General features: G+C 32.9%; 3 protein-coding genes and 2 long non-coding RNA genes across 6 annotated transcripts in view; 2 read left to right on the top strand and 3 right to left on the bottom strand.

Annotated features, from left to right (window-relative positions):
- Positions 1–3,275: 3,275 nt before the first annotated feature.
- Positions 3,276–12,217, top strand: LOC113473913. The gene is made up of 2 exons (XR_003395704.1): positions 3,276–3,647; positions 11,956–12,217. It is a non-coding gene; the product is annotated as an uncharacterized LOC113473913 (long non-coding RNA).
- LOC103524302 (zinc finger protein jing) overlaps positions 8,525–23,433 on the bottom strand; it is an 85,385-nt gene continuing 70,476 nt past the window's right edge. Inside the window, exon 5 of the mRNA XM_008489316.3 lies at positions 8,525–9,116. Coding sequence (XP_008487538.1) covers positions 8,943–9,116 — 174 coding nt within the window. The 3' untranslated portion in view covers positions 8,525–8,942. The remainder of the gene's footprint in view (positions 9,117–23,433) is intronic.
- On the bottom strand, positions 9,878–11,959 carry LOC113473912. The gene is made up of 2 exons (XR_003395703.1): positions 10,344–11,959; positions 9,878–10,223 (listed from the first exon to the last, which is right to left on the bottom strand). It is a non-coding gene; the product is annotated as an uncharacterized LOC113473912 (long non-coding RNA).
- On the bottom strand, positions 12,596–15,260 carry LOC103524301. The gene is made up of 3 exons (XM_008489315.3): positions 14,856–15,260; positions 13,286–13,353; positions 12,596–13,085 (listed from the first exon to the last, which is right to left on the bottom strand). The coding sequence occupies exons 1-3, from the start codon at positions 14,955–14,957 to the stop codon at positions 12,785–12,787; spliced, it is 471 nt and encodes a 156-aa protein (XP_008487537.1). The 5' UTR covers positions 14,958–15,260; the 3' UTR covers positions 12,596–12,784.
- LOC113473911 lies at positions 19,216–23,278 on the top strand. Of its 2 annotated transcripts, none has more exons than XM_026833400.1 (2): positions 19,216–19,516; positions 22,518–23,278. In XM_026833400.1, the coding sequence occupies exons 1-2, from the start codon at positions 19,487–19,489 to the stop codon at positions 22,830–22,832; spliced, it is 345 nt and encodes a 114-aa protein (XP_026689201.1). In that variant the 5' UTR covers positions 19,216–19,486; the 3' UTR covers positions 22,833–23,278. The 2 variants fall into 2 exon arrangements, with proteins under 2 accessions (XP_026689201.1, XP_026689200.1); XM_026833399.1 differs by lacking the exon at positions 19,216–19,516 and adding an exon at positions 19,727–19,840 and having other exon boundaries at positions 22,518–23,276.

The following is a 23,433-nucleotide window of genomic DNA, read 5'->3' on the forward strand; positions in this document are numbered from 1 at the left end:
ACCAGTTAAAGAGAGAAAATTTAAATGGTCTCAAGACATCATCAGCAAAATAAGTTGGAATGAATAAGAAGAAGACTCTGTCTCATAACTAGACTGCTAAGTGGACCAGTTAACCCGAGAAAGTGACAGTCTTTTATTATAGCATTCCTAATATCCGGTAAACAAGACCCCTGATCTGTTATCGGTTTAAACGGAACGACTTAACACTTAACCACTGAGATCGATTATAGAACCTGATTAATGACTTCACTCGATTAGATTACCTACATCTCGTTTGATAATCTGATATCTGGTCCGAAACGAGAATCAATTGAAGGAGAAAATCGTTTAATGAAAAACATCAGTTGGGTAATTTCATTAGTGAAATACAATTGGAACAGAAAAAAGTCATACTACTTAGCTAGATAACTGAGAGAAAAGTCTGTTGAAAACAGGAGTATGCGACCATAAATAATTAAAAGATTCTTTTAAGAAAATGAGCAAAAAAACATTTTATAAATACTAGGGACATCTCCACTAACATTAGAGGAGATGCCAAATGCCCCTGCATCACAAAAAATCAAACATAAAATATGCATTTCCCCAGGAATAAGATTGGGAAATTTGACATCTCCACTAATATTAGAGGAGATGCCAAATGTCCCTGCATCAAATACCATCAAATATAAAATATGCATTTCCCCAGGAATAAGGTTGGAAAATTTGTCATCTCCACTAATATTACTTAGGTAGCAGCAGAATCAATGGGCAGTTAAATTATTTTGCATATCTTATTCCTTGCACAGAATAAAATGACAAAATAGCATTTTTTTTCTGTGCATGGAATGAAAAAAGTCTAGTTTGGAGTAAGAAGTTCTTTTGTGGAGATGCCGAAATTCCATTTCTAATCAGAGCCCATTCTTTCAGAAAGCGAGATTCAAGTTTACTAGAGATCGGCGAATGGCCAGGCCTGAAGTTCAATAGGCGGCGGCGATCAGGTTAGTGGCTTGGTGCAAAAATCCGTAGCTTTTCGCAAAATATCGTGCATTCGCATATGAATATTACTTGAAGGGTATGCACTCCAGTAAAGGTCCGATCAGGCCTAAATTCCAATGAGCACATTTCTTTCACGCGTTAGAAAATAAGTTTGCCAAATTTCTTTAAATCGAACCAATAGACAAATCACCTAGATAGACCTCACTTTGTTCAATTCGGTCAATTATACCTACTTACAAGAGTATCTACCTAGGAGTTAGTACCCAAGTACAATCAAGAGGAAGAAGAAAAGGTCTGAAGATGTCAATAAATTACTTTATTACCTACCTCTACTTCGTATCTGATACCTTCTCTAGTGGTTAAGCCATGAGTGCAGTTATTTTGAATACTCTTAGGTATTTATCAAGGACCAAGTAGAAAGGATACCAGTCAACAATAGGGTATACGCTTTATAAAGCTAGGTGTTTTATGCTGGTGTGATGGACTTGTAATGTACCTACTGTATAAATGTACAATACGTTGAGAGAAATTCTTCAATCCCAGAGTCTTTTATGAGGTGATACAAAAAGAGATCAGGTACGTCTTAAGGTGGATTTCCACCAACGCGACCTCTGTCGTGCGACAAAATCGCGCGACAATGTCGCGCGACGTCACCTGTTTTCACTTGACAGTATAAATAAGCACTATTATTATTATTATTTGTTCAATTCGGTCAATTAAACCTACTTACAAGAGTATCTACCTAGGAGTTAATACCCAAGTACAATCAAGAGGAAGAAGAAAAGGTCTGAAGATGTCAATAAATTACTTTATTACCTACCTACCTCTACTTCGTATCTGATACCTTCTCTAGTGGTTAAGCCATGAGTGCAGTTATTTTGAATACTCTTAGGTATTTATCAAGGACCAAGTAGAAAGGATACCAGTCAACAATAGGGTATACGCTTTATAAAGCTAGGTGTTTTATGCTGGTGTGATGGACTTGTAATGTACTGAATAAATGTACAATACGTTGAGAGAAATTCTTCAATCCCAGAGTCTTTTATGAGGTGATACAAAAAGAGATCAGGTACGTCTTAGAATGAGAAAATAGTCTTACGAATATATTATTACCAATTATTAGCTTGCATCTGCAGTCCGTGTGTGCCAATTCGACAGTTGATCCCCAACAATATCAGTACCTACATTCTTACGTCCAGAGAATTCTGACGTCTCCAATAATATTAGAGGAGCTGCTAAATGCCTTTGCTTCACTTTGAAATTACGATTGTTCTTTAATACAAGACGAGCCTTGTGTATTCTAATTAAAGTAAAGTTGGGACATTCGTCATCTCCACTAATATTAGAGGAGATGCCAAATGCGCCTGCATCAGAAACCATCAAACATGAAGTATGCATTCCCCTAGAATAAGGTTGGGAAATTTGTCATCTCCCCTAATATTAGAGGAGATGGCAAGTGCCCCAGCACTACTTCTAACATAACCCTTCTGAAATACAAAGCCCTCCCCCAAATTAATAATGTATTTCCCCTGGAATAGGGTTGGAAATTTTGTCATCTCCACTAATATTAGAGGAGATAACAAGAAATCTAAATAAGTAAATGAAAAACAAAGCAGATTATATTAGGTAGGATTTTTTTCTTATATTCAGTATAATTAAATAAAATAAATAATACAAAATGTTGAAATATATTTTCACAATAATATTTTTTTATTAAATGAAATAAAAAGAAGGAAAACTGGGGTATAAATATTTTATTTAATTTCAATGTAAATAAATCTAATAATTAATTTAGGATATGCGACATTGCCTTTTTTGAAATATTGTGTTTTTATTCAACTTAGAAAGCTCTTCATGTAACTGAAAAGTAAACACGTCTTAAAAATACACTTCTAATCTAAATATAAAAGGGGACAAATTCACTGGCTATAAGTAAATACCTAATTCATAATAATACTTCGATGCGAAGCAATTTCAATCATGAGTACCTACAGGGTTTTTAATTAAATTCTTTACATAAAAAATATATGTAAGTAAATTTAAATAAAGGCAGTGATTTTCAGTCTTAGTGATTCTCAACATAAGTAAGTAGGCAGGCTCATATGCTAAGAAAAATGATATTTATCTATCTCTCAAAATCAAACTGAGCGTGGTTAATATTGATCACAGAACATAGAATAGGTAATTTCTTACGAACACCTCATCAGTGTTTAGAAATACAAGAAATATCCCTTTCCTAGCACATTTGCCTCAATACAATACAATGTTTGAAAACACAATTGTCAAATAAACTGAGCGTGGTTAATATTGATCACAGAACATAGAATAGGTACTTTCTTACGAACATCTCATCAGTGTTTAGAAATACAAGAAATATCCCTTTCCTAGCACATTTGCCTCAATACAATACAATGTTTGAAAACACAATTGTCAAATTTGAAGTAAAATAATGATTAAAAAATGCATATCTATCGGCAAGGTATTATTGAACGGGTACCTTACCTATTTGCAGGAAAAGTTCAGATTATCTTAACCTTTGGCATGGTCTTGAAAATATGGAAAATCGAATTTAATACATAATATATTTGATGAGTTAGGTACCTAAGGTTTGTAACTGTAGCTTTAGGTAAGTACTACCTATTGGGTAGAAGAAAACTAGGGTGGGTAGGTAGGTACATCTTTGATATTAACTAGGAACGGTCATATTTTCACGACTGCATGCCATTATGGAAAGAGGAAGAGCATCCTGCAGTAAGGATTACGTGTACTCTGACTGTTAAAATATGTTACATTTTACTTCAGGCTTGATGGATGATTGGGAAATTTGGCATCTCCACTAATAATATTATTAGAGGAGATGCCAAATGCCCCTGCATCACTTTAAAAGTTAAAAACCCTCAAACTTAAAAATATGTAGGTATTTCTCCTGGAATAATGTTGGGAAATTTGACATCTCCACCATTATTAGAGGAGATGCCAAATGCCCCTGCATTACTTTAAAATACAAATCCCTAAACTGAAATATACTTACATTTCCCCTGGAATAAGGTTGGGAAATTTGGCATCTCCACTAATAATATTATTAGAGGAGATGCCAAATGCCCCTGCATCACTTTAAAAATTAAAAACCCTCAAACTTAAAAATATGTAGGTATTTCTCCTGGAATAATGTTGGGAAATTTGACATCTCCACTAATATTAGAGGAGATGCCAAATGTCCCTGCATCAAAAACCATCAAATATAAAATATGCATTTCCCCAGGAATAAGATTGGGAAATTTGACATCTCCACTAATATTACTTAGGTAGCAGCAGAATCAATGGGCAGTTAAATTATTTTGTACATCTTATTCCTTGCACAGAATAAAATGACAAAATAGCATTTTTTTTCTGTGCATGGGATGAAAAAAGTTTAGTTTGGAGTAAGAAGTTCTTTTTTGAATCATCCCAGGTCCATCTTTATTCACAAAATAACTTTGTTATTTTTTTAGTTTTATTTGATCCCTCCTTACTCAATAATTGAGATTCAGAAAGTACCTAGGTAGGTAAGTAAGTATTATTAAATAGATTTAAGTTGATGTAATTACCTATTTATGGTACCTAATGTATAGATTTAGTGAGGAAATTACTCACAGTAATTAATCCTTTGTAACATTTGAACCCAATGCAATACATTTTGAAGATCAACTTTAAGGTTTCAATTGTATCAAAATAATCACATGACAAGAACAGAATATTCTTTTTGAAAATGAGATCTAGCAATTCTGTCAAGTTAGAAATTGGTAATCTGGTGAAGCAGCTCCCATGATAACAATAATTTTATTGTATGTAAGACATGCATCTAGTAGGTACCTATGTGATTTTTATCAAGGCAACTCATACAACTATCTCTAATCCTCCTGCATATAGGATTTTACCCTTGATGTTCTGCAATGGAGATTTAGTGAGAAAATTACTCACAGTAATAAAATTAATCTTTTGTAACATTTGAACCCAATGCAATAGATTTTGAAGACCAACTTTGAGGTACCAATTGTATCAAAATAATCACATGACAAGAACAGAATATTCTTTTTGAAAATGAGATCTAGCAATTCTGTCAAATTAGAAATTGGTAATCTGGTGAAGCAGCTCCCATGATAACAATAATTTTATTGTATGTAAGACAAGCATCTAGTACCTATGTGATTTTTATCAAGGCAACTCATACAACTATCTCTAATCCTCCTGCATATAGGATTTTACCCTTGATGTTCTGCAATGGGTATGAAAGGAAGGTATTACTTACTCAACGAAAATAAAACTTCTGTGTTTTCATCGTCGGCCGACCCATCCATAATGTTTCACATGTCAACAAAGTTGGGAAGTAGAAATAAGATGATCATCACAGACCAAAGGATTCAATTGAACTATCACAAGAGTTGGAAGACAAGAGTTCTAATATCACATGAACTAAAACATAAATAACAAAGCGTCAGGTACATTGACTGGGCATCATTATGGAACAATTAAACTTGAAACTTTAAAGTTTATCACAAATTAATTAAATATAAATCACAAATTTACAAAAAACTAGAACTATTTCAGAATTTCAGAAAAGAGTTCATTCAACAGTTGGTTTTTAGTTTTTACGTCACTTTGTTTTTAATGTTAGTTCCGCGATACACAGCTCGGATCTTCTAGCGCTAGTGTCTTATCAACAATCTCGAAAACAGTGGTTGCTAAACCTAGGTAGGTAAATATAGGTAACTATACCTATTTTTGTTTCGATTTTTCTTGAGTCAAGAAGGAAGGGAGGTACCTACCTCTGTTCCTCCTTAATAGGTGCCTAGTGGAGGAAGGTTTCCTACATTTACTTAATGATACCAGACAGAACCAAAAAAGGTAGGTACCTCAAAAAGAGCCCTAATATCTATAAAATGATGAAATCTGCACTTTTTTACCCCTTGATTTACTTCACCTATTACTTTCTATTTTTTGTTTCGATTTTTCTTGAGTCAAGAAGGAAGGGAGGTACCTACCTCTGTTCCTCCTTAATAGGTGCCTTGAGGAGGGGTGCCTACATTTACTTAATGATACCAGAGAGAACCAAAAAAGGTAGGTACCTCAAAAAGAGCCCTAATATCTATAAAATGATGAAATCTGCACTTTTTTACCCCTTGATTTACTTCAGATCTTACTTTGACTTCAAACGCGTCCGTCTTCGTTGAAAATACGAATAGGTTTAGTATAATGGTCAAATCAAGAACTACAAGTTAGAGAGAAACAGTAAAGCTCAAGTTGATTGTTACATAACGAAGAGAATCAATTGATAGGTACCTATGAATGTTCCGAGTTGTAACACAACTTGAGGTCAACATGTGTAAATGGTATTTTTAATTAATTATCCCTCAGTTCGGCCCACTTTTTAAAAATACATAATAGGTACCTATATAGTAGTAAAATAAATATTATTTATTTTACTAACTTTTTGTTTGGGTTGGTTCATATTAGAAATTGCTTTAAATACGGTATCTATAATCCATTCATGCAGTGCTTATGCTTAGTTGCTTAGTGCTACAGTGATAAAAATGTGCACATGGTTCTGCAAGATGGACGAAATTTCTCTTTTAAAAAATCCCATCATTTGTTGTACTTGGAAGATTAAATTTTAATAGATTTATTCGTAATGTTTTGAAAAATAGACGAGAAAAGTACTCGAATACCTAGAAGATATCCATACAAATTAAAGGTAAATAAATTCTATGAACACACTTTTATGTAAATTTGTAAATTCAAACATTAGACTCGGAGCCAAATTATGGTGTTGAGGTTGAAAATTGTCATAAGTGCGTAGCAATACGCCCGTCATGTGAATCGTTCTTCTGATGGACTCAAAGTTTAAGTAATACCGAAGAGACTATACAATTTATTCTAGATAAAATTGAACTAAACGATCTGCAAGAATTTTAAATAATACTAAGAATCAAAAAATACTGGGCCTTACACCGTGTGACTCAAATGTAAAGCCAAATATAACTCTATCAAATTAAATTAACACACAGTATGTACATTTTACATTTCAGCCTTACAATGTTGAGTTGAATGAAACTAAAATCACACCATCTATCGAAAGACTCAAATAGGAAGTTTCATCTAGCCGTCTCTGATCAAATTCCTGTCTATTTCCTACAAACCCACCCAGAGTACAGTTAGCGACTCATTAGTAGTAAGCATAGAAATACGAATATCTGATCAAAAGATTAATTGACATTGAGCTGCACGTCAGTGGGTTTGTTAAGAACATTCAGAACCAGCACAAACAAAACTATCAGCTTCACTTTTCTGCATACAATACCCACATGACAGTGAGTAAGTTTAGTAAGATAAGCCGATCTTTGGTTTGAAATCCAGAACAAAATTAGCACTTAAAATGAAGTGATGTTTTATTATTTTCATTCAACGCAAGCAATGTAAAAAATGTAAATCCTGGCAGTGACAAGCTGGCTTCACACGAGTATTCATACAATAATTTCAGACTAATCATAATAAATCTATATGATATATACATTTCTTTCAAAAGAAACATAAACACAGAGTACGTAACACTTGACTCGTATATTACACATGATACAAACATTTACAATCATATTCAAATAAATTTAAAATTCTAACAAATAATAAAAAGCAAGGCCGGATACAAATTATAAGTAATAAGGGAAAATCCAAAGGTTGATTTCAAGTCAGGTTTACATACCTACGTACAACATTCCGCGCTAATGGCACAAGAGTTTAAACCATAATATCAAACAGACCCAATCTTAGGAAAGAAAAGAAAGTTGGACGGAAAATATTGTGTATGAAACCAATTTGTCGTAAATGGTATTTTTAATTAATTATCCCTCAGTTCGGCCCACTTTTTAAAAATACATAATAGGTACCTTTTTGTTTGGGTTGGTTCATATTAGAAATTGCTCTAAATATGGTATCTATAATCCATTCATGCAGTGCTTATGCTTAGTGCTACAGTGATAAAAATGTGCACATGGTTCTGCAAGATGGACGAAATTTCTCTTTTAAAAAATCCAATCATTTGTTGTACTTAGAAGATTAAATTTCAAAGATTTATTCGTAATATTTTGAAAAATAGACGAGAAAAGTACTCGAATACCTAGAAGATATCCATACAAATTAAAGGTCAATAAATTCTATGAACACACTTTTATGTAAATTTGTAAATTCAAACATTAGACTCGGAGCCAAATTATGGTGTTGAGGTTGAAAACTGTCATAAGTGCGTAGCAATACGCCCGTCATGTGAATCGTTCTTCTGATGGACTCAAATTTTAAGTAATACCGAAGAGACTATACAATTTATTCTAGATAAAATTGAACTAAACGATCTGCAAGAATTTTAAATAATACTAAGAATCGATTCACCAAAAACTTGGAATACATGGGATTAGAATAAGACAAAGCATGAACGTACATAAATAGATTTTGTGTACATTGACACCTCAGATTCAAATTGAAGAAGTGGGTTTTCTGGGGATAGTCAGATAAAACGTTTTCACGTTGAAATCCAAAAAAAAATGGGTTAAGATAAGACATATCTATGCTAATATACTTATCTGCAGGAAACCATCTTTGTAGAAATCAAACTAGACATCTTATTCAACAAAAACTTGGAATACATGGGGATTAGAATAAGACAAAGCATGAACGTACATAAATAGATTTTGTGTACATTGACACCTCAGATTCAAATTGAAGAAGTGGGTTTTCGACGTGACGACGCAAGGCTGATATTGTGAATGTTTGAAGACTGATCTTTTGAATGAATGTTAAAGAAGTCAATTACAGTGGTCAAATTCGAAGATAAATAATTATTCTTTATAGAGGACAATATTCAATGCCTTGACTGGAATTCGAACTTGCAACATCCTGATCAACTGGGAAGCGTATGATCACTGAGCTAACAAGCCAGGTTAAATCAAAGCAACAAAGTCATTACCCGAATAAGGTATTCTCCTCTGCCGAAGCTTCTTATTGGTTTTCCTCGTTGATTTTGCTACTAGAGAGTCCCTGTGCTTGCTTTGATTGTTTGAAGATTGAGTTGAAATAATATCTAAATGGTGCGTTATATGCCGCCGCTGTAAAACCTGTAAAGCAAATCAAAACATAAAAAAGCATTATTAGGTCATCCACACTACAGACGGTCGCGGGGTTTTAATTTTCATCTCGAGTCCATTATTTCAATTATTACGAAATACTTTTCTTTTCTATTTTATCACGGAAACACCTTCTAAGTGTGGGTAGAGCAATCGTTAATTTCAAATAAATTAATTTAATTTATGTCCGTTGTAATTTGTCACATAACATTATCATAGTTTTTGTAAGATGCATAAAAATGTTATCAAACAAATAAAATTGTCTTTGTGGAAAGACGCGTGCTAAAATAAATTGTACCGCTCTGTTGTTACGAATATGTATCGCGCTATGAATGTTTGTTTTATTTACAGTTTTGTGAGCATATCAGTTGTGTCTAATGAGATTTGAGTTCAATAATGAATGCATTGCCCTTGTAAATCTGAAATTCATTTGACCTTGGTCTTTACCCACCTTGAACACGTATAATTTTATGCTACTAATGTACGTAGACCTCATGTTCATAGTTTCCCAATACTCATGATAATCTTCCAAAAAAATCCTTATCGAATCATGTACAAAGGTGAAGGTGCTACCTAACATATTTAGGCGTATTGTTGAACTCATCAAACAATAAATGATAACGTTAGAATAAATATCCTTCAAACAAAACTAACATAAATGGCAAAAAATTGAGCGTCTCAAATTTTGAGGTATCGAATACTCGAATTGAATTTTCTAGTTTAAATTATGCGCTACGTAATATTGGCAGTTATTTTGGTAACCAGTGGCAGTTTTTCTGTCTTTTATTATAGCGATTTTAATCAATAGAATTGACGACAAATAGGATGAAAATAAAATAGGAAAAGACATCTGAAAGTAATAGGTAACTCTACTTTTGATTAAGTCAATAACACTTTGCTTAACCGAGAACTACATTTTTCGTTAATCATAAAAATATTTATAGTGCTTACGTGTATTTTTATGATTAACGAAAAATGTAGTTCTCGGGTAAGCAAAGTGTTATTGACTTCATCAAAAGTAGAGTTACCTATGTATATGTAGAGACAGTAGGTATTCGCAATAGATTAAGTCTTCTGTTGTGTGTATTGCATACTCACCTTCGGGTAAGCAAAGTGTTACCTATTGACTTAATCAAAAGTAGAGTTACCTATGTATATGTAGAGACAGTAGGTATTCGCAATAGATTAAGTCTTCTGTTGTGTGTATTGCATACTCACCCAAATTACGGGCGCGCATACAAATTGTTTTGTTAGATTGAGAGTTTTTCTCATGATTTACATTCAACATGATCGCATCTCGATATAGATCATATTTTAAAATGCTGCAACCCTTTTTATAATCTAAATATTAGGAGTATAGCTTTCAATTTGAATTAGAATCAAAATGAAATATCTAATGATATCCAAGTAGAGGTATTTTGAAAAGGTAAACTTTTGTGAACGACTTTTTATAAATTTTGAGAAATGTAATTTCAAAACCTTTGTTCGCCTAGCTAGTGCATTGAATACATAATAATGAACTTTTATCAATATTACCTACATAATACGTACATTAGAAAATCTACGAAAATCGTAATCCCTGATTAGTTGAGTACGAATTTATGTATTTAAGAAATTTATGAGTACAGATAATAAGCCACCTTAATGACGTAGGGCAGTTTTTATCACTTCAGCTGAAACTGTGAGGCTGACAACAAAATTAAACGTGTTCTAATAGTGAGGAAGATAGTTAATTTGGCAATGATCTCAGTAAAATCATAAAAGAGACCCAAGCATAGGCATGAAGTGTGATAAAAATTGCCCTGCAGTCTGTAATTTTTACAACAAATATACCTAATTGTACATGTGTCACAAAAAATCTGGCACTTGTCGGTAAGGCAACACAAAACTATGAAATAATACAAAATATTGTTCTTGGATCAACTCAATGTGAGTTGAAATAAAGTTACCGATTCGGTTTAAATTGGAAAAAAAACTTGATCAAGATGAGATTTCTTTTGTTGTAATTGTAAAGGTACTTAATTTAAGATTAAGAGTAAGATAGTACAAGAGAATAGTTGAAAGTTCGCCTACAATACAAGATGATGAGAGTGTAAAATTAAAAACAAAGGGAATAGTTTTTGCTTAAATGAACACAAAGAAATGTTGCTTCTAAATTTTGTAACTTAAGTAAACACGTCTTAAAAATACACTTCTAATCTAAATATAAAAGGGGACAAATTCACTGGCTATAAGTAAATACCTAATTCATAATAATACTTCGATGCGAAGCAATTTCAATCATGAGTACCTACAGGGTTTTTAATTAAATTCTTTACATAAAAAATATATGTAAGTAAATTTAAATAAAGGCAGTGATTTTCAGTCTTAGTGATTCTCAACATAAGTAAGTAGGCAGGCTCATATGCTAAGAAAAATGATATTTATCTATCTCTCAAAATCAAACTGAGCGTGGTTAATATTGATCACAGAACATAGAATAGGTAATTTCTTACGAACACCTCATCAGTGTTTAGAAATACAAGAAATATCCCTTTCCTAGCACATTTGCCTCAATACAATACAATGTTTGAAAACACAATTGTCAAATTTGAAGTAAAATAATGATTAAAAAATGCATATCTACCGGCAAGGTATTATTGAACGGGTACCTTACCTATTTGCAGGAAAAGTTCAGATTATCTTAACCTTTGGCATGGTCTTGAAAATACGGAAAATCGAATTTAATACATATATTTCATGAGTTAGGTACCTAAGGTTTGTAATTGTAGCTTTAGGTAAGTACTACCTATTTAGTAGAAGAAAACTAGGGTGGGTAGGAAGGTACAAGGTACATCTTTGATATTAACTAGGAACGGTCATCTATATTTTCACGACTGCATGCCATTTTGGAAAGAGGAAGAGCATCCTGCAGTAAGGATTACGTGTACTCTGACTGTTAAAATATGTTACATTTTACTTCAGGCTTGATGGATGAGACAAAAACGTAGATAGTTATTAATTTACGTATTACTGTTTGAAATGAGACCCGGGACCGAATTATCTTTTTGCTTGATTAAATGGGTTACTTGATTGGTCGAAAAGGTACGGATTATCTTCCATTTAAACAAGCAAAATAGTGAATGTGGTTCCGGACCCAAGACAAATATTTTGAAATGATAAGTATTATATGTAAATGTAAAGTAGACCTTAGAGAAAGGGACTAGAAACACGGTGTATCTATAATGGTTGTATACCACGAAAAATATTGGAGTTTGAATTCATTTTGAATCAATATAAATAAATTCATAGGTGGTGATGTGGTTCCGGACCCAAGACAAATATTTTGAAATGATAAATATTATATGTAAATGTAAAGTAGACCTTAGAGAAAGGGACTAGAAACACGGTGTATCTATAAATCATTGGTTGTATACCACGAAAAATATTGGAGTTTGAATTCATTTTGAATCAATATAAATAAATTCATAGGTGGTTTCTTTCAATAAAAATAAATAAAATAGAATTTGTTATTTACAAAATGGAAGACAATCTGAACATTCTCTACAGTGTAAATTAATAAAATAATGGGTTCTAGGTACTTAATAAATTTGTAAAATTTATTAAATAACTTAATAATTTGTACTTTGGCTAAAAATTAACAATTACTTAACTGTTTTCTACTTTACTTTACCAGCTGTTTTTGCCCTAGTTATTCGTTTTACTATTAAATTTTGATTAGAAGGAACTGAGTTGTTGTTTTTCTCACATTGGTGCAGTATTTTCTTCGTGTCAGTCTTGTGTGTTAATGTACTTTTTGATTCCGCCGCAAGATCTGAAGATTTTTGCTGGTGAATTAGTTTTTTGCGATTGTCTAGATACTTCATCAGATAGTATTTTCCTGTTTCTGATATTAAACTCCAAGCTATTTTCTTGTATGTTCCTATTACACTTTCTACGGGTACCCATTCCTCGTCAATACTGAAAACAGAAAAATAACAATACATTATATTGGTACACATAGATACCTTTTCAATACATTACTTTCTAATCAAGTGTTGAAACACATTAGTGGACAAAATGTTTCTTGATAAATTCTCGTCAGCTTAGGGATTTGAACCCGTTTTGTTCTACATGGTAAGGGACATTCGGCCTATACCATTTATTGTGAAAGTACTTACACGAACGGAGGGAAGTAGCGAACGAGCTTCTGTCTGACACCATCCAGTAATGTTCTAGTAGCCACCACCTGCAATTAAAGAAGATTATTTAATAGCTAATGAGACTCGGGACCGAATTATCTTTTTGCTTGATTAAATGGGTTACTTGATTGGTCGAAAAGGTACGGATTATCTTCCATTTAAACAAGCAAAATGATTATTTAAAACATGAAATTCGACTGAAAAGGCAATCAAGGATTTTTTAGAAGATAATATTATTTAATCGAGATTGATGGCGAAGTATCTTTTTTCTATGGGCTTAAGAATAACAGTCTGATTCAATTAGCAAAGAGACCATTTCTCAACAAATACCTAATTCAGGTACTCTTCTGCCCAGATTTTGATTAGTACCATAGACACTACCTCAAGGGAACTTGCGCTCAGTAGTAAGATGTCTTTGGACAGTCTTTTTAGAAACTAAGAATCAAAAAATACTGGGCCTTACACCGTGTGACTCAAATGTAAAGCCAAATATAACTCTATCAAATTAAATTAACACACAGTATGTACATTTTACATTTCAGCCTTACAATGTTGAGTTGAATGAAACTAAAATCACACCATCTATCGAAAGACTCAAATAGGAAGTTTCATCTAGCCGTCTCTGATCAAATTCCTGTCTATTTCCTACAAACCCACCCAGAGTACAGTTAGCGACTCATTAGTAGTAAGCATAGAAATACGAATATCTGATCAAAAGATTAATTGACATTGAGCTGCACGTCAGTGGGTTTGTTAAGAACATTCAGAACCAGCACAAACAAAACTATCAGCTTCACTTTTCTGCATCAAAGGTTGATTTCAAGTCAGGGTTACATATCTACGTACAACATTCCGGGCTAATGGCACAAGAGTTTAAACCATAATATCAAACAGACCCAATCTTAGGAAAGAAAAGAAAGTTGGACGGAAAATATTGTGTATGAGTTTTCTGCATACAATACCCACAGTGAGTAAGTTTAGTAAGGTAAGCCGATCTTTGGTTTGAAATCCAGAACAAAATTAGCACTTAAAATGAAGTGATGTTTTATTATTTTCATTCAACGCAAGCAATGTAAAAAAATGTAAATCCTGGCAGTGACAAGCTGGCTTCACACGAGTATTCATACAATAATTTCAGACTAATCATAATAAATCTATATGATAAGATTATTTAAAACATTTAAAATTCGGCTGAAAAGGCAATCGAGGATTTTTTAGAAGATAATATTATTTAATCGAGATTGATGGCGAAGTATCTTTTTCTATGGGCTTATGAATAACAGACTGATTCAATTAGCAAAGAGACCATTTCTCAACAAATACCCAATTCAGGTACTCATCTGCCCAGATTTTGATTAGTACCATAGACACTACCTCAAGGGAACTTGCGCTCAGTAGTAAGATGTCTTTGGACAGTCTTTTTAGAAGTGAGTGTCCCCATAAGTGATGCTAATTTCTATCATAAAAGATCTAACCAGGTCGTAGTAACATAGGGCGTTTATTAAAGACGATGGCCCTGGTTATACCAATCGTGATGCTGATTTCTCACCTTGTTTTTCAAACAGATGGTGACGCTCATATCCTGAGAATACTCGATGACCCCCTGAGAACATTTCTCGAAAATCTGCAACCGTTTGGCAACATTCTCCATGATGGATCTATCGAAGAAGTCCGGCTTATTGGCTGCAAGAAAAATCAAACAAAAGGCATATTAAAATACAGAAGGGTCTGATTAAAATATAACAAGAGACGGATTAAAATATAGGGAGGGACCGATTAAAATATAGGAAGGGACGAATGAAAATGTAGGGAGGAACGGATTAAAATATAGGAAGGAACGGATTAAAATATAGGAAGGGACGGATTAAAATATAGGAGGGACGAGTTAAAATATAGGAGGGGGCGAATTAAAATATAGGAAGGGACGGATTAAAATATAGGAAGGGACGGATTACAATATCTATGGGAAACTCAACAAGAGTAGCATGACTAGCAATTTTGCATCAAATGGCATTTCACTTATCTTTGTGTATGATTGAGTAGATATTAATATAGGTTTCTTTTCTTGAGGGTCATGTTTCATAAATACCTATATGAGCGGGTAGCTAACCGGTGGAATGATGTTCATAACTATGCAAATAATATGTATAAGGTAAAAAACGCATTCCACATGTGAGATAACCTGTCTTAAAGCTGAGAATTAAGTCTCCTGAGCAAATAAATATTAAAGAAAAACAAAAGATGAAATGAAATGTTGTTGATAAAAATTTCTCATTCAATACCATCTACACAGAAAAGAACTAAGAGAAATTTCGTTCAAAAAATTGTAATAATTAGGTATATGACTGGCACATACCTACACAAGAAGATGCCTGAAATCATATGGAAACCTTAGAAATAAATACTTGATTAAGATATAAAAAAGCTACTTTAAATTCCTATAATAATAAAACTTGCATTGATTTTGCATTTGCATTCAAATAATTATATTAAATCTAAGTATCATAAAAGTATAGGTAGATAGTAACGATAGAACGGGGATCTACAACCTACAAGAGTATTTCAATAGCTAATAGCTACCGAAATACTCTATAAAAAGATTACAAGCTACGTAAGGGTTCTAACTTTTCTTCATAACAGCTCATTCCTTCATCAAGTTGATACATACATATCAAGTGTCACATTTAAGTAAATATGTACAAATGTACATAATGTTGTGTAAAACTATTTGTATTTTCTTAACTTTCTTAGCAGGTATACTTTCACTACAACTTTCTTATAGGTAGGTACTCTTATCTTGGTTTCAGTGATGGTTCCTTAAATACCAATAATTTCCATTGATTCCCAATACTCATGATAATCTTCCAAAAAAATCCTTATCGAATCATGTACAAAGGTGAAGGTGCTACCTAACATATTTAGGCGTATTGTTGAACTCATCAAACAATAAATGATAACGTTAGAATAAATATCCTTCAAACAAAACTAACATAAATGGCAAAAAATTGAGCGTCTCAAATTTTGAGGTATCGAATACTCGAATTGAATTTTCTAGTTTAAATTATGCGCTACGTAATATTGGCAGTTATTTTGGTAACCAGTGGCAGTTTTTCTGTCTTTTATTATAGCGATTTTAATCAATAGAATTGACGACAAATAGGATGAAAATAAAATAGGAAAAGACATCTGAAAGTAATAGGTAACTCTACTTTTGATTAAGTCAATAACACTTTGCTTAACCGAGAACTACATTTTTCGTTAATCATAAAAATATTTATAGTGCTTACGTGTATTTTTATGATTAACGAAAAATGTAGTTTTCGGGTAAGCAAAGTGTTACCTATTGACTTAATCAAAAGTAGAGTTACCTATGTATATGTAGAGACAGTAGGTATTCGCAATAGATTAAGTCTTCTGTTGTGTGTATTGCATACTCACCCAAATTACGGGCGCGCATACAAATTGTTTTGTTAGATTGAGAGTTTTTCTCATGATTTACATTCAACATGATCGCATCTCGATATAGATCATATTTTAAAATGCTACAACCCTTTTTATAATCTAAATATTAGGAGTATAGCTTTCAATTTGAATTAGAATCAAAATGAAATATCTAATGATATCCAAGTAGAGGTATTTTGAAAAGGTAAACTTTTGTGAACGACTAAATAAATTTATAAAAATTTTGAGAAATGTAATTTCAAAACCTTTGTTCGCCTAGCTAGCGCATTGAATACATAATAATGAACTTTTATCAATATTACCTACATAATACGTACATTAGAAAATCTACGAAAATCGTAATCCCTGATTAGTTGAGTACGAATTTATGTATTTAAGAAATTTATGAGTACAGATAATAAGCCACCTTAATGACGTAGGGCAGTTTTTATCACTTCAGCTGAAACTGTGAGGCTGACAACAAAATTAAACGTGTTCTAATAGTGAGGAAGATAGTTAATTTGGCAATGATCTCAGTAAAATCATAAAAGAGACCCAAGCATAGGCATGAAGTGTGATAAAAATTGCCCTGCAGTCTGTAATTTTTACAACAAATATACCTAAGCTGTGAGGCTGACAACAAAATTAAACGTGTTCTAATAGTGAGGAAGATAGTTAATTTGGCAATGATCTCGGTAAAATCATAAAAGAGACCCAAGCATAGGCATGAAGTGTGATAAAAATTGCCCTGCAGTCTGTAATTTTTACAACAAATATACCTAATTGTACATGTGTCACAAAAAATCTGGCACTTGTCGGTAAGGCAACACAAAACTATGAAATAATACAAAATATTGTTCTTGGATCAACTCAATGTGAGTTGAAATAAAGTTACCGATTCGGTTTAAATTGGAAAAAAAACTTGATCAAGATGAGATTTCTTTTGTTGTAATTGTAAAGGTACTTAATTTAAGATTAAGAGTAAGATAGTATAAGAGAACAGTTGAAAGTTCGCCTACAATACAAGATGATGAAAGTGTAAAATTAAAAACAAAGGGAATAGTTTTTGCTTAAATGAACACAAAGAAATGTTGCTTCTAAATTTTGTAACTTAAGTAAACACCAAGAGAATAGTTGAAAGTTCGCCTACAATACAAGATGATGAGAGTGTAAAATTAAAAACAAAGGGAATAGTTTTTGCTTAAATGAACACAAAGAAATGTTGCTTCTAAATTTTGTAACTTAAGTAAACACTTAGTATGTAGATAACGTAGATATAAGCGTGTGAATATTTCTCTAGGCTAGGTGTCTAGGTCAATATACTCCGTAACTACCCAAGTAGAGTGAATGCTTCTAATTTAGGTAAGTAATATTTATTTTAGTCGTAATAATTACCTTGGTAGATTACCTACAGACAAGATCAATGATAAATTTTATGCCATAAAAATCACGACATCCAAATCTCCTAGTTGAGTTTTAAGATTTAATCAGCAGAAAAGTTAATATACAGGAAAAGTACCCGTACATTAACAGCGTAATGGTTGAAAGAATTTGAACATGTCATAGAAACCAGTTGCATCCACGTTGAACATTATATTATGCACATGCAACATGCAAAGCCCATAGAACCTGATGTCTAGGAGTGTTCTCCAAAAAAAACAAATGACAAAAAAAAGAACCTGTTTTTTTTGTCCTCTCCTATTTTCTTGTTCGCTACCCACCACGTCGTTCAATAATATCTCGTATCTTCTCTAAAACTATAATATGATTAAATTCTCGTTTCATAATGATAATAACAAATTATTGTTAGCCCTTTCGGTATATTTTGGTCTCTAATACATAGGCATAGCTGTCTCCTTTTTTGGTGCGACTGTCACTCGTGACAATTACGCGTACCAGTGCACATAAAATTATCCAAATTTTGTGAAGTTTTCAATTCCTTATAGGCCTGTTCGTACAGAACTCGTTGTCGTGAGGGTATCCTGTAATAACGTTTTCAAACTTGACTAACGGTGTGTCATGTAACACTACAAGTCCCGATGACTGATACGTTTTAAAACCCATCACTCTGCTTGAGTGGAAACATTCTCTTGATGAGAAAACCACATGACATGTTTACTTGTCTAAGAAAGTCTCACTTTTCATAGGACGATACGGTTTAACTTGGATGTTTACATTTCGCTCTTTTACAACCCTAGACCGAAGGAGAACAACAACGTTTTACCTGCAACTAAAATGAACCAAGTTTTGACCCGATGATAGGAGTACTTTGTCTTTTGTACCCTCACGCTCTCCGAAATGTTGGTTCCTTTTTGTTCTATTTTTAATTTATTCCAAGTACTTCAAGGTTTCTTTCTTTCTAATTATGGTATTTAGAAGAATAGGTTTCCCCAATAGTATGAACCAAGTTTTGACCCGATGATAGGAGTACTTTGTCTTTTGTACCCTCACGCTCTCCGAAATGTTGGTTCGTTTTTGTTCTATTTTTAATTTATTCCAAGTACTTCAAGGTTTCTTTCTTTCTAATTATGGTATTTAGAAGAATAGGTTTCCCCAATAGGTTAAAAAATATATTGAGCATTTTTGATTTTGGTCACTTCAGAGATCATTGTTTGGTGTTTAGTTTGAGAAATGTCACCGAGTGAAGTGTTTCGTTGGAGTACATAGTTTTATAAAAGTTTGTGTTTAATAATCAATATTAAGCTTATTGAAATTATCTGACTTCGATTTGACAACTTCATGATGTGTCTTACAAAAAGTTCGTCAATTGTAAGTATTTTGAGAAGTTCAGCCTTTTGTTTTTGATAAAAGAAGCTTCCCCATTACTTTTGTCATTAGGTATTATAATATTCTGTTTCCATAGATAGTGTCTTAATTGATTTTTTTTTATCTGACGAAGGCTAAATGGTTCAAGCTGTTATGCTCGATTTAGGCTTGCGTTACAAAATGTTGATATCATTTAGCCTGCATGTGTTTCGTTGGAGTACATAGTTTTATAAAAGTTTGTGTTTAATAATCAATATTAAGCTTATTGAAATTATCTGATTTCGATTTGACAACTTCATGATGTGTCTTACAAAAAGTTCGTCAGTTGTAAGTATTTTGAGAAGTTCAGCCTTTTGTTTTTGATAAAAGAAGCTTCCCCATTACTTTTGTCATTAGGTAGGTATTATAATATTCTGTTTCCATAGATAGTGTCTTAATTGATTTTTTTATCTGACGAAGGCTAAATGGTTCAAGCTGTTATGCTCGATTTAGGCTTGCGTTACAAAATGTTGATATCATTTAGCCTGCATCTGTTGAATGTTTTTTTGCCGCAGGAAATAATAAAAATTCTTAATAGCAAAATTATGAGCCGGATTTTATTAGTGTCATTGAATTAGTTTTTATCACTACTGGATATTAGTATTCTAATTAGCATTTTACGGATTTTTACAATGACTTTACCATTCCTCTCATTGGACTACCTACGGACGACTACAGGCTAGGACATAATTTATCTATCTTGTTATTGGTAATTATACCCGTGTGGATGTTCAAATGGCAAAGTGCCTAGTTAGTGCTTTTTACACTTTGGACTAGCGAATTTGAAAGAGCTCCCACGATTTTCTATTTTCCTACCGTTTGTTCTTGTCTATTCATTCAATGTTTTGTATCATTTCTTGATTTCTAACTTATATTTTCTGTCGTAAGAGGAAATCAACTTGTAGATGCGTGTACTGTATGCTATTGTTACAATCCGCATTCTGTTCCAATGTTTTAAAAATACATTTTGCAACATTACTTTGTAACATTGTACAAATTTGAAAGCATTACAAATAAATATTACCCCTGGGTACTTTGATACAAATACTTCGAATCACACAGTACATACTCATGTTTCTTTCATCGATTTCGTCAAACGGGAAATCAAAGAGGATAATACTTGCATGGGATTTATCCGCTCCGCTCACAGTCTCATATCGAAATGGTTAAAACCGTCTTACCATTAAAATAAAAGTCGGTTGTTTATTGTTTCAAGAGGAGAATTAGAAAGGGCGGGAATGAGAGTGATGGTTTCTTAGGTTTGAGATTAGATAATGGTGAATGGACAAAGGTCTCTGACATAAATCCTAACCTGATGAGATAAGATTAGACGTATGATCTCGTGATGTTTCACTTCTCACGCTTCATTATCATATATCACTCAGGGTTATGAGGTGAACTATACTCGTATATTATCATTATCACTTATAGAAACTAATTAATTACAAATACTATGCTTGTAATGCTTGTATATCGGTATATCATTTATTTTTGTTATAAAAAAAAGGAAAAAAATCCAAGTTACATAATGTTGGTTATAATATGTATTGGGTCTCAAGTATTATAACGTACCTGTATAATTTGAATGCATTTTTTTTTTCCAATCTTTTTTGTTAGAAGCCCTAGGGGGATTAGGGAAGGGAAAAAATATTTATCAATAATTACATTTATAGCAGTGTTGTACTTCGGAAGTCGCTGTTTTGATTACAATAAAAGGAAACCCCATGTTGGAAAAGTTCAAGAAAATCCAAAAGGAAAATCCAAGCTCACCTAAGGTTCTTTCTTGGGTATTCCAACAGATCTCAGAGAAATAGGGAAATAGTTACCTATCGTGGAAAGTTTAGGAAAAGCTTATCCAAATTTTGTGAAGTTTTCAATTCCTTATAGGCCTGTTCGTACAGAACTCGTTGTAGTGAGGGTATTCTGTAATAACGTTTTCAAACTGGACTAACGGTGTGTCATGTAACACTACAAGTCCCGATAACTGATACGTTTTAAAACCCATCACTCTGCTTGAGTGGAAACATTCTCTTGATGAGAAAACCACATGACATGTTTACTTGTCTAAGAACAATGAACAAATTAAAAATAATTAAGCGTTTTTTCGGTAGCAGCTGAATAAAAGTCCGACTCGCTTGATCTTTCCAAATTAAATAATGTTATAAAAGGTAGACAGAAGATCGATACTCGTAAGAGATAAAACATTGAATGAATAGACAAGAACAAACGGTAGGAAAATAGAAAATCGTGGGAGCTCTTTCAAATTCGCTAGTCCAAAGTGTAAAAAGCACTAACTAGGCACTTTGCCATTTGAACATCCACACGGGTATAATTACCAATAACAAGATAGATAAATTATGTCCTAGCCTGTAGTCATCCGTAGGTAGTCCAATGAGAGGAATGGTAAAGTCATTGTAAAAATCCGTAAAATGCTAATTAGAATACTAATATCCAGTAGTGATAAAAACTAATTCAATGACACTAATAAAATCCGGCTCATAATTTTGCTATTAAGAATTTTTATTATTTCCTGCGGCAAAAAAACATTCAACAGATGCAGGCTAAATGATATCAACATTTTGTAACGCAAGCCTAAATCGAGCATAACAGCTTGAACCATTTAGCCTTCGTCAGATAAAAAAATCAATTAAGACACTATCTATGGAAACAGAATATTATAATACCTATTTATGTCTCTTTGAGGAAAATAACTTTTAGGAAATGCAAACAGTACTTACAGGGATAATGTTACTGTGTAGTGAAATTACATTTTGCTCTTTTCAAATTGGGTTTCGTTTTTGGTCTTACGAGTATTTCAGAAGATACCTAAGGATAGTTATAGTAAAGTAATAACAAGAGAAGGTTTTAGGCCAAGTCCCGTGGGTTCGTGTAGGTAACTGTGACCATAAATAACCTACCTAGAACACAATAAATATCTAATATTTAACTGTTCTCTTGCTTTCAGAGTGGAATTGGCACGGAAGAAAGCTCGGAAAGTTCTCAGTCGAGTCAGAGGTTGTCAAGTGAGCCTGACGATAATCAAATTCATAGTTGTAGTTCAATCTCCAAACCTTTGACTACCTGTTCAAAACCTCCGGCTGATAATTCGTCCAAAATTAGGTTTCCGGCCACGCGGAATTGTACGCTTAACAATAATTATGTTCCTCCAAAGAATTACGTGTGCAAGTGGAAGGATTGCACCGCTAAATACTCCATCATATCCAACTTAGTTCACCACGTTCAGGTAAGAGCTTTACAATATTCAATAAAGTCACTTTAATTTTATAATCTATACTATACGTACACATATTTTTGCCTTTTGCCACGTGCAAAGGCTAATTCCATAGTCCTATAAAGGTACTTTTTAGCGGAGTAATATATTGGTTTACGAACATTCTTAAGCCAAACATTCGTCCATTTCGAAATGACGCTTCTGGTAGTCGAAACTCCTTTTACAGATCGGGTCTTTAGGCACACCAGGTACATAATACGGTAACATTTCCCAGTTGTTTACTCCACACGGATATTCCGAAAGTTTTTATAAAAACTGTTTCCCTCTACGACAATAACAATGAAATGGAAATAACAATTCTAAACTAAGACAAAACTTGACACTAGACATTCTCACACAATCATGAATTTAAAAGAGGACATTATCAGTAGAAGCTTTGACGATAAAAATGACTCGATATGGAACTGTGGACTTTTTAAATGCAGTATTATAATAAAAGTCTGGCCTATCCTATTGCATATGTATCTTACTATGTATGTTCGTCATTAAAGCTATCTATCTTTCGCACATTAAGAAAGAAAAATATGATTTTGTAAGACCAAAAGCTCTTGTTGTTTTGCCGATAATATTGCTCAGGTAAAAGGGCTCT

The sequence above is a fragment of the Diaphorina citri genome, unplaced genomic scaffold (genome assembly GCF_000475195.1).
Source record: "Diaphorina citri unplaced genomic scaffold, Diaci psyllid genome assembly version 1.1 scaffold92, whole genome shotgun sequence".
NCBI classification, from domain to species: Eukaryota; Metazoa; Arthropoda; class Insecta; order Hemiptera; family Psyllidae; genus Diaphorina; species Diaphorina citri.